Source organism: Patella vulgata, chromosome 2, assembly GCF_932274485.2.
Source record: "Patella vulgata chromosome 2, xgPatVulg1.2, whole genome shotgun sequence".
NCBI lineage: Eukaryota > Metazoa > Mollusca > Gastropoda > Patellidae > Patella > Patella vulgata.
The window spans coordinates 9,621,864-9,633,709 of NC_065880.2; the positions used below are offsets into that span (position 1 = coordinate 9,621,864).

At 36.5% G+C, this 11,846-nt stretch overlaps 1 protein-coding gene and 1 long non-coding RNA gene across 2 annotated transcripts; one reads left to right on the forward strand and one right to left on the reverse strand.

Moving 5' to 3' along the window:
- Positions 1 to 1,297: 1,297 nt before the first annotated feature.
- LOC126809765 (nucleoside diphosphate kinase homolog 5) lies at positions 1,298 to 6,255 on the reverse strand. The gene is made up of 5 exons (XM_050534527.1): positions 6,020 to 6,255; positions 5,010 to 5,215; positions 3,855 to 3,955; positions 3,385 to 3,503; positions 1,298 to 2,455 (listed from the first exon to the last, which is right to left on the reverse strand). The coding sequence occupies exons 1-5, from the start codon at positions 6,164 to 6,166 to the stop codon at positions 2,375 to 2,377; spliced, it is 654 nt and encodes a 217-aa protein (XP_050390484.1). The 5' UTR covers positions 6,167 to 6,255; the 3' UTR covers positions 1,298 to 2,374.
- A 2-nt stretch (positions 6,256 to 6,257) lies between these two features.
- Positions 6,258 to 10,069, forward strand: LOC126809770 (uncharacterized). The gene is made up of 4 exons (XR_007674938.1): positions 6,258 to 6,417; positions 7,384 to 7,399; positions 9,243 to 9,293; positions 10,040 to 10,069. It is a non-coding gene; the product is annotated as an uncharacterized LOC126809770 (long non-coding RNA).
- Positions 10,070 to 11,846: the final 1,777 nt, after the last annotated feature.

Here is an 11,846-nt window from a genome sequence, read left to right on the forward strand (position 1 = left end):
TGAATGCAAATTATAATATTGTGAAGAATGTGAAGGTCTGCTCCCTAAAAGGAATATCAATCCAGATATGGTTGATTTTCATTCAGAAATTTACAAAGATATGTTGAATTGAAAATTTAACACTATTCAGCATTGTCTTCAGCCAGGGGGACCTATAAGTGTAAGATAAATATTTTAATGGGCCTCTTTTTAATCCGATTGTATCCAAAATGGGATATTATCTACAATTGATATTTTGGTTTGGTTTTCTTAATTAAAACAGAAATAATCAATTTTGAGTAAGTTGTAGTGTGGGGATTAAACTGTGAAAAATAAGATATGGTCCAAAAGGTGCACTTATATATTGTTCGGTAAATTCAAATGTGTTTTAATTTATGTCATGTAATAAAGTTTAAATGTCATGTAATTATATTGTCATGTAATTATATTGTCATGTAATTATAATGTCATATAATAAAAGTTGGATGTTTTTATTTAACACCTGTATATTGTTATTATTATAGCCAATTGTGCAACCTGTACATGCTATAGTCAAGCGGGGGTTTGGACGGCCAAATGGTTAGCTCGTGTACGTTGTATTATAAGGTCTGTCATTGAGTCAATTGGCGTGGTTTCCATCCCCTTGGTTGTACGTGACAAGGAGTAGGGTCGCCTGTCCAACCTCGTGCATTTTCTCTACGTACTCTGGTTTCCCCCCATGCGAAATGACATAGTTTGTGTCAGGTGGACGTTAAACCCCATTTCTCTCTCTCTAGCTCAGCATCCTGTAGTAGACTAGTACCTTGTAGTTGTACACACTCTAGCCTAGTAGTACCTTGTAGCAAGCATCCTGTAGTTCTGCTCTGTATTGTTTTTACTGTAGCTGTGTAAGAAGCAGACAAAGAAATGAAATGGGGTTTAACTTCCTGCTGTGCTGTTTGAGTGACTGAATGGACTAATGCATGCACTTTAGATCAGAAGATCTGTCAATGAGTCAAGTGGTGTCCTGGTTTCGACCCCATAATTGTTTGTGATAAGAAGTAGGGTAGTCTGGACAGCAACAGGTCTACATGGCCTCAATTTTTTGCCCTCCATCCAGCATCACTGACTTAGGGAAGACCAGGCCGGAAAACCCTGGGAAATCTTGAGAATCGACCCAATAACATGCTAGTCTGTGAGCAGGTACCATACTCCTGCGCTTAAACATAAATTTAACCGTATTTTTATATTTTAAGGTTGAATATATGAACTCGCTCAATTCATTTCAACACACACAGTTGATATTTTAGGGGCTAAACCAAAAATAGATTGATATGTAAAAGTTTTACTTTTTATTTTAAATTGCCTGATGTCAGGATATTTCAGGAAACCAGATAACAAGTTGTTACAACGATCAAGATATTGCTGCATTAGTTATTAAGTGTCTTATGCTTCCAGTGTGCATTATATAAGTGAAAGTGGGGTTGGGTGGCCGAATGGTTAACACAGCACGTGGTATCATAAGGTCTGTCATTGAGTCAACTGGCGTGGTGTTGTTTCCCCGGTTCTATGTGACAAGGAGTAGGGTCGCCTGTCAAACCTCGTGGGTTTTCTCTGGGTCCTCCGCGGGTCCTTCGGTTTCCTCCCACTGCTAAAGACCCCTACGCGCTTGCGAAGTATTAAAATAAAATTGAACTATATGTTAGTCCCGAAATGACCTAGTTTGTGTCAAGTGGATGTTAAACCACATTTCACTCTTTCTATATAAGAGAAACATTAGTGGGAGGTCTTCAACATGTGATCTTGCCCTGATTTCGCAAAACATTCTCAAAATTGTTCGCCTTATTTTGACTAAAATATAGCCCTTTATAAAACTTTTGTTTTAATGTATCAAATACATCAATAAGAAACTATGGGCATTTTGTGTTTCTGGATCAAAGATATTTCTCATAAACAGTGATTAAAATTTGAGTAAATTCTTAAGTCTGAGAATGTTCAGTGAAACCAAGCCCCAAGTTCACAAAACATTTTCAGACTTAAGTTAGGAATTTACTAATATTATTCGCCTTATTTTAATTAAAATATTATAGACCTTTATTAAACTTTTGTTGTTTTAATGTATCAAATACATCAATAAGAAACTATATGCAAATTTTTGTGTTTCTGGATCAAAGAAATTTCTCATACACAGTGAATGAAAGTAGAGCAAATTCTAAACTTAAGTCTTAGAATGCATTGTGAATCATGGACTGGGGATAGATAAGATTGCTTTTATCGGAGAACAAAAACAGACATAAATGTTTTAAGTAAGAATAAAAATAAAATTATTAATATTTCGTCATTTTATACAATAAAAGTTTTAAAACATTACAATGGAGGGGAATGTTTTTTTATACACATGATGATGAAAGGTTGTTTATTCCGGTTCCTGGACAATCAAATCTTTAACACTGGGTTTATTAGGATTGTTCTCTAATAACCAGTCTGCTAACCACACCTATATAAATAAAAGAGTAAGATTGGTAATCTTTAAGTGACAATGAGTTCATGCAAGGTCCATTTTCCATGTACGAAAAAGTGGGTTTAATTCAATTGTAATGGGACCGTTTCCATGTAAACCAACAAATTCCATACATGGAAAACAGGCTTCAATCAGAATAATTTGTTGACATGGCTGGTTTAAAAATTAACTACATTACAACTATAAGTTCTGATTACTAACAGCCAACTTAAATTCATTCAATAAGCTTTCCTATTCACCTTTACCTTTCAAACTGTGAACTAATGAAATTCCAGGGTCACGACTTGGAGAAAAGTATTCGATCAGCATACTTTATTGAATTCTATCAATCCCTCAAAAGTGTCAATTCAGTAACTATAAATCTTGGGAAATGAAATAAAATGAAATGGGGCTTAATGTCCTACTTTTCTGTTCCAATTGGGCTCATGAAATCGAGCATATACCATACAGCAGCACTGTGGCCTACTCATATATCAAAATCCAACTACCAAGGGATCTTTTACGTGCATGCCGGTGTATATACGGGACCTCGGTTTTTCCTTCCATCCGAATGACTAGACAGCTGTCCTTATCACACCCTCCGTCCTGCACAACTGACAAGGGGAAACCACATCAGAAAATCCTGACGAACTTTCTTGGCCAATGCAGGGATCAGGGCTCAAACTAGGATCAATTTTTAGGGAGAAGCGTCTTACCCACTTAGCCACCATGGCTCCCCAATCTTGGGAAGAGATCTGGCATGATGGGTAGAGAGTAGGGTAGAGAGGCATCCATTAACAAGGGCATAGCCTACAACACCGAGAACAGCCGATTGACTATTATTTAGTGTATTTTGATTGAAGGGGGAATCCATTACCAAAGCAGTGATGTGTAATCCTGAGAAATACAAATGGAACAAGACTTACCAGTGGATCTCGTGGTTTTTGTTTACAAACTGCAGTTAATCCTTTCAGTAGTGTAGGGTTAACAACCTTTGATAAATAATCTTTGGCAGCTTGACCTACGGCAATAGGTTCAACAATACCTGGAAGAAAAAAATAAACACACTTAAAGTCCTAGCTGATGCGCCATTCTAAGCCATAGGATTCACTTGAAAACTACAATATTGTGAAAGAAAAGAAATGAAATGGGGTTTAACGTCCTACTTTTCTGCTCGGAACTGGGCTAATGAAGACTGGCATACACCATACAGTATGCTATGAGGGAAATTTTGCCCGGACAGCGGCACTACGGCCTACTCTTATATCGAATTCCAACTGTCAAGGGATCTTTTACGTGTATGCCAATGCGTACACGGGACTTCGGTTTTTCATCCCATCCAAACGACTAGAAAGCTCCTGGCGGCTAATAAAACCAAACAAATTGGAATACTTACTGTCTGGGAAAAAGAATCTAATTTCTCTCTGAGAACTGGAGAAACTATCGGAACCGTGTAGAGCATTTCTCTGATCATCTGTTCCATATAAAGATCGTAAACTATTAAAAAAAAAAAACCACATAAAAATAAACAACATAAGATAGTCGTAACCTATAAAAAAAAATCACCAGAACAGGCTTGTCCGTAATGATCTTAGTTACCCCCGACAAATCTAACTCAATGTTGGAAACATATTGAAAATACCTTTAAGTAAGATTACCTCAGAAAGAAAGAGAAATGGAAATTTAACGTCCACTCGACACAAACTAGGTCATTTCGGGACTAACATATGGTTTAATTTTATTTCAATAAATCGTTTGCGCGTAGGGGTCTTTAGCAGTGGGAGGAACAGGAGGACCCGGAGAAAACCCACGAGGTTGGACAGGCGACCCTACTCCTTATCACATACAACCAGGGATTCGAAACCATGCCAGTTGACTCAATGACAGGCTTTATGATACAGCACGCACATGCTAACCATTCGGTCATCCAACCCCCCACCTCAGAAAGAACACAAGTCCAACAAGTGTTCAATTCCAGTCAGATATCTTATTTACAAAAATTTCAGATGACATAAACAATTAACCCAGTGCCACATATGGGGAAAAATCTTTTGATGGGCTTCTTTTTAATTCAACTGAATCCATTTGATTATCAACTGTTGATTTTTGTTTACTCTCTTGATTAATCAAATGTTAACTAATCAATTTGGGTTCATTTTAGCGTGGATTAAGAGCCACTTTCAGTAAAATTCAGGCATGACACTGAAGTGACCACCTTCAAATTCTCTAATTTTTCAACATATTGTACCATTTAGGACTACAATCACAATTCCAAACAATAAAATCGCTATTTTTGTCGGTTGCCGAGATATGGGAGCTTGGAAATTGAACCAAATTTACAAAAAACAGCTTTTGGAAAACTGTTTTTGAAAATTTGTGTCAAATTCTTGAATTTTGCCTGAATCTTACAGAAAGTGGCTCTTAAGCTGTGACAAGTTGATTATTGATTGACCGAAAATGCATTGTCAGCATGGGGTACGTCAACTTTTTGGCAAGGTTATGAAAACAATAGGCAAGAAATAAATTTGTAGGTCAGATAAAATCTACCAACCAATCAGGATGTGTCTGTCTAGCTTTGTATGTATTTGTTGGACCAATCAACTCTCTCCAATATGATATAGCCCGGTCTCGAGAAATTACCAAGGCAACGACTGGACCAGAACTCATGTAGGCCACCAAACTGGGGAAGAAAAGTTTCCCATAATGCTCAGCGTAGAAATCACTGGCTTGTTCTGGCGTTAAGTGCACTCTTCTTTTCTGAAAAAAATATTCATTTGAAATAAATAAAATTCATATTAAAGCTCAAGTAAAAAAAAACACACATCTATGACATCGCTTATAGCCTTCCACAAAAGGCAAAATCTATTCAGAATGTGCATCACGAAAAACGATATTTCATGACCAAAATCTGGTGCGACGACAATTTCATGTGGGCGGTTAATAAAAACATAGTAATGCACAGACTTTTTCTTATAAGATATTTTTTTGTTTTCTCTTTTCTAGTGACAGTCAATTTCTGTTTTGAATTCACAGATATATCCATTCACAGTCTCATAATACTCATTCATATGACAATTTTTGGCTTTCGAAGAAATTATTACAGTAATTAGTATTAGTGTCATAGTGAGCAGAAATTTGCCCGTGTATCTGTTATCACTTGTCACTTCAGTCAGTTATATAGAAGGATAATTCATGTCTTCCTTTTGCGTTCGTCACTCCCATTTGTTGAGACCTTGATTACGCATCTATCATAGCGATGATCCCTGTGTTAAAATTTCATTTGGAACTGTTAAACCAGTTCTATCACATGTGATAATGATAATGACTGACACCAATATTGTGCCTTAATTACACAGTGTAGAGTGTAGGCCTACGTACATCTCAAACAAAAAGGTTAGGCCCTATTCTGTATATATATATAAAAGACTCAGAGATTAATTACTTTTTCGTAATTCCCGACATCTAACCAATCATATTTAGAAAGACATATGCATCCGTGGTAGAACACGCCCTTTAAAAATATAGTAACTAAAAGATTGAGATTTGACTTATTTTGCATACCTTGAGGACAGCGAAACCAGATCTCAGAATTATATCTTCAATTTCTTCTGCTTTATGTATACAATCTGGTTTGATTATAGCTAACGTCTGTTCAACATAAATATGTGGCGCCTCCATTTTGATATTATCATCTGCCGTCGAAGACATTTTGAGAAATTAACCAAAATATAGACAAAAAATCCCAACCTTTCACGTCTTTCGGGATGCCGTTACCTAGCAACATTGTTTACATCTCGTTAATTCTCGTTAAGTGTTTCGAGTTTCTCGCGGTTTGAAAAAATGGCGGCGTCCATAAGCGTCCATAGACACAGCGATGAAACTGGATTTTAATCAATATTTGTGCACCCAAACAAAATAAACAAACTTAAATTATGTAATAAGTCACAGACATGGATACGGTATGTTTTGATTTAGTTTTTATTTCATAACGTTCGGCCGATTGGCCCGAATATTTCATTTAACTAGCGTGTATTTCTTTGTTTACAAAATTCAAGTTTGTGCATGCACAGCCTGACCAAATGCTGGAATTGTGATGATGAATGGTGATGACTTTGATTGTCTTCATCAATAATTAACTAGCAAGAAAGATTTTAACAAATACTTAAACTATACTGGGGTGACAATTCTCCCCCTTTAATGTTGTGCGATCAATTAATTGCCATATTCCTAGAACTGCCAACCGGCAACTGAACTGGTTCCACTGGATGCTGATGCTGATAGTGATATCTGCCATCTTGGCTCCCTTAGTTTCCAATTAATCTGGCATCAAATGTACCACAGATAGCTTAAACTGCTTAGCATATGATAAACCATTGAAATAAAGGTGAAATCTTGTCGAATAATTTTGTGATTCCATAATTTGCACTTGATAAAGTCTGAGTCCAGGCTTGGCTTTTAATGATGAACTCCAATGCCATGCAATATTTCCTTCCATTTCCTTCCATTTCCTACCTCAATCCAAAATTAATGAAGTTATACATAATCAAACTTCACTTTCCAAATAATGAATCCATGCCCATAAATGCCAATATCGTACATGACTACATGTATATGGGATTATAGTACCGTAATCAAATTCTTATAATTAATATAATGAAAGTATTGGGGTGACAATACATGTAGGTCCAATACGGGTGATGTGAAAGGATTCAATTGCCCCAATAAAAGATATTATAGAAGAATTCTCAGTTTCCCGTATGAAACTTTTTATGATTACAAATTTCGCAGTTAGTTTTGAGTTTGAATTTTGGGTTTAGTTTTTTGTACATGTATTATTATTTTATGTTATTATTTAAATATATCATACATATACCTGTAGATTGAGGACAAAAATTGAAAATAAAATTTGTTTGTTTTTTTTTCAGGGAAAAGGAAAAAGAAGTAAGTAATACAGATATTAAATAGAAAAGTTGAACACAACTAATACTACCCAATCCTTTTGTGGTCAAAATAAAAATATGTTTCAGGAGGTGCCCCCAATCGCTACTCTTGTTGTTGTTCGACATGAAACTTGGCATGCTTGTTCCTTGGGACAATTGTTCATCTATTGACAGACTTCGATTTTGATATGATGCCACGATTCCGAGATGGCTGCAATGACGCCATAGTCAGTTCCTGGTCTGTAGTAAATAACCCTCCTAGACATTTATAGAAGTAATACCGTTATTAATTATAATAAAAAATCAACCTAGGGGGTTGGATGGCCGAATGGTTAGCACATGCGCGTTGTATCATAAAGTTTGTCATTTAGTCAACTGGCGTGGTTTCGAATCCCTGGTTGTACATGACATAGAGTAGGGTCGTCTGTCCAACCTCGTGGGTTTTCTCCAGGTCATCCGGTTTCCTCCCACTGCTAAAGACCCCTACATGCAAGCAAATTATTGAAATAAAATTAAACTATGTGTTACTCCCAAAATGACCTAGTTTGTGTCAAGTGGACGTTAAACCCTCTCTCTGTCCAACCACATGGGTTTTCTCCAGGTCCTCCGGTTTCCTCCCACTGCTAAAGACCCCTATGCGCAAGCGAATTATTGAAATAAAATTGAACCATGTGTTAGTCCTGAAATGACCTAGTTTGTTAAACCACATTTCTGTCTCTCTCTCTAAAAAAAAAAACCACATCTAGTCTTGAGGTGGAGTTAAAACATGCTATATTTTGATCGTCCACACAAACTTATTGAAGTTACAAACCTCCACATATCTCAAGTACCAATGAAATAAAATGGAGTTTAATGTCCTACTTGTCTAGGCAGCACCAATGGTACTAATGAATACATGATCTTAAGAACAATGTTGGAAACTGTTTCTGGATTTTAAATTGGTTGACTACCACAATCACATTTGTTTACAGTACACAACCTTATTGAGAGATGAACAGAGAGAGAAATAGGGTTTAACATCCACTCGACACAAACTAGGTCATTTCGGGACTAACATATGGTTCAGTTTTATTTCAATAATTCGCTTGCGCATAGATGTCTTTTAGCAGTGGGAGGAAACCAAAAGGACCCAGAGAAAACCCACAAGGTTGGACAGGAGACCCTAATCCTTGTCACGTACAAGTGGGGAATTGAAATGAAATGAAATGAAATGGGGTTTAACGTCCTACTGTTTTGCTCCGAACTGGGCTAATGAAGACGGGCATACGCCATACAGTGTGCTATGAGGGAAATTTTGCCCGGACAGCGGCACTACGGCCTACTCTTATATCGAATTCCAACTGTCAAGGGATCTTTTACGTGCACGCCAATGTGTACACGGGACCTCAGTTTTTCGTCTCATCCGAATGACTAGACAGCTGTCCTTGTCAGGCCCTCCGTCCTGCATCACTGACAAGGGGAAACCACGCCGGAAAATCTGGATGAACTTTCTCGGCCAATGCAGGGATCGAACACCCGACCTCCAGGCTAGCGAGCCAGCGCCTCACCCACTTAGCCACCGTGATCCCCAGGGGAATTGAAACCATGTCACTTGACTCAATGACATACCTTATGATGCAACGCGCACACAGTATTAACCATTTGGCTATCAAACTCCTCCCGCCGAGAGATAAAACAAGAAGCATTATTAAGAGCTTAAACTGTTAGAATTTCTTATAAAGGTTTATTGAAGAGTTCAAATTATTCTGTTTATAGCTAAATGTGCCATGAGAAATACGTAAAGCATGGCCTTTTCTACTTGCACCAAACAAGAAATTAGTTATTATCTTTGTGTTTTGTTATAGGAAACCGAGATACATCATTAGATGATATATTGGGAGATCTTTTATCAGAAGGTAAATTTTCTTTCTTGTCCTTGATTCCAAGTCAAAACATTTCAGGATGATTCTGCACCACTCTTTTTCAGTTAAAAACTTTTCAGAAATTCAACTCTCACCACTGTGTTGAATTGATACATGTACGAGCGTAGGATGCTAATTGTAGTATACAAGGATTCAAATTCTCTCAAAAGTCTATTGGTGGCTGTAAAGTTAGAAACTCAATTTTATTAAGTTAGCCCATTAATTGTAACTGTCACGAACAGCTAAATCTCAAATCTGCCTATTGCAGGTCTTTCTTTAGGTCTCAAATGTTATATAAACTATTAATTAGACATTTATTAACATGAAAAGACCTTAATCAAATCAACTGGATTTGAATCCAATTTACTGCTCAACGCTCATTGATGATTATATGCAAAAATGGATAATCGAGACAATGTTTTTTATCGTACCGACTTTAGTAATGATGATCAAGGCTAGGTCGAAAAATCAATTGCTAATATCTCGGTTCAGAGTGGAGCTCAAATTTTTAGCATATACCCTTTACATCATCTAGTTTTTAACTATTATAGTGAGAACTGCCAGCTCTTTATCTAATCTTCCATAATGTATCATTAACTAGAGCTGTGTTGGATTGATAGGATGCTAATTTAGTTTCAAAATCCCTTAAATGACTCTCAGGGAGATTAGATTTAAGATCGCAAATTTTCACAGTTTGCCATTTAATAAGTGTATATTATAAATGATCTATTGTTTTACAGATACTCCAGCTACCAGACCCACATCTCAGGTAGAAGTAATTGTTTATATAGAGAATCTCCTACGAGTCTTTTTTGTTATCAAAAAACATCAACACAAGTTGATAAAGTAACAAAAACATCAACACAAGTTGATAAAGTAACAAAAACATCAACACAAGTTGATAAAGTAACAAAAACATCAACACAAGTTGATAAAGTAACAAAAACATCAACACAAGTTGATAAAGTAACAAAAACATCAACACAAGTTGATAAAGTAACAAAAAAACACAAGGCTCTGAGTGTTGATATTTTTTGATATCAAAAAAGACGAGTAGGAGATTTTATTTATCACACAATCCTTTCTTACATGTACAAATAATTAAATATAATTCTTTGCTATAGATTTCACTTTTACTGAACCTGATTACATTATGTTAGTGTTATATCATTTTTTGACAGCAATTCAACCATTGCAAAGTCCTTTATATTGACCCAGTGTTTCCATGAAAGTCAATTGAATAAAAATAGTTCCTTTTAAATAAGAAAGAAGTTACTTTCAATAAAAAAATGAACTGTTCTTTGAAAATAAAAAAAGTAGTTCCTATTTGATTTACCAATCAAGTTCAAGTAAAGCGATATCTCCTAAGGAGGTATCGCAGTAGATTATGAAATTTATCACACCATCGATATCTACTGTAGAATGTATTAATGGTTGATAAATCATAATTGTAGTTGAGTGATCTAAGGTCTGTCATTGAGTCAAGTGGAATGTTTTAGAACCAAATCTTGTACATGACAACGAGTAAGGTTTCTTGCCTAACCACATGACTTAAATCCCACTTCTAAACACCCATAAGCGCAAACGGAAATATGAACCACATGTCAGTCCTGAAATGACCTAGTTTGTGTCTGAATATCATAATAGATTCAAATCAGAGTTTGGCATTGCACCGGGCCCCATTTTCACAAAGTATTCTCAGACTTAAGTTAAGAATTTACTCAACTTTCAATCACTGTTTATGAGAAATATCTTTGATCCAGAAACACAAAACTTTGCACATAGTTTCTTACTGATGTATTTGATAAATTGAAACAACAAAAGTTTATAAAGGGCAATGTTTTAGTTAAAATAATACAAACAATTTTGAGTAAATTTTGAGAATGCTTTGTTAACTCGGGGCCAGGTTTTTAGTCTGTCTCAATTCTATGTTTATACATTGTATAATATTCAAAAAAAGTAGGGGATATTTGATTTTTAAGTGTTATTAATGTAACCTAATGAAACTGACGAAGAAACAAATGACAAAATGAAATGAAGTTCACATTCATCGATTTATTCCAAATGATCGTTAGACTAAGTAAGGCACAGACTGACCATTATAAGGGTAAAATGATACCCGGGGTCAAACAGCAAAGTTACCACAGCATCACAACCAAGTCAGTAACGGGTAAATCCTCCTCTGTTTGCCAAACAAGCATTGATCCGACGTGGCATACTCCTAATGAGACGTCTAAGGTCATTTTGGTCCAGATTGTCCCATTCCTGTTGCAACGCAGCAGCAAGTTCTTGGACATTGGCAGGACGTTGTTGACGTTGACGTAACCTCTGTCCAAGCATGTCCCAGACATGCTCGATGGGGGAGAGGTCGGGACTCAGTGCTGGCCAAGGTAATGTGGTGATGTTCTGTTGTTGGAGGTAACCTGTAACGATCCTGACCCCTATGCAGTCGATTCCGAATCGTCTGGCCACTCACTCTCACACCAGTGTCTGTTTGAAGACGAGCGCTGATCTGATTTGCTGTGATGACACGATTTCTCAAGGCCA

What these genes read in the sequence shown, in the direction of transcription:
- LOC126809765 (XM_050534527.1), bottom strand. Translation starts at nt 6,166, where the DNA reads ATGTCTTCGACGGCAGATGATAATATCAAAATGGAGGCGCCACATATT. An exon ending in CTGGTTTCGCTGTCCTCAAG is followed by an intron (nt 5,216 to 6,019) that starts GTATGCAAAATA and finishes TATTTTTTTCAG; the next exon opens with AAAAGAAGAGTGCACTTAAC. An exon ending in AGACAGACACATCCTGATTG is followed by an intron (nt 3,956 to 5,009) that starts GTTGGTAGATTT and finishes TTTTTTTAATAG; the next exon opens with TTTACGATCTTTATATGGAA.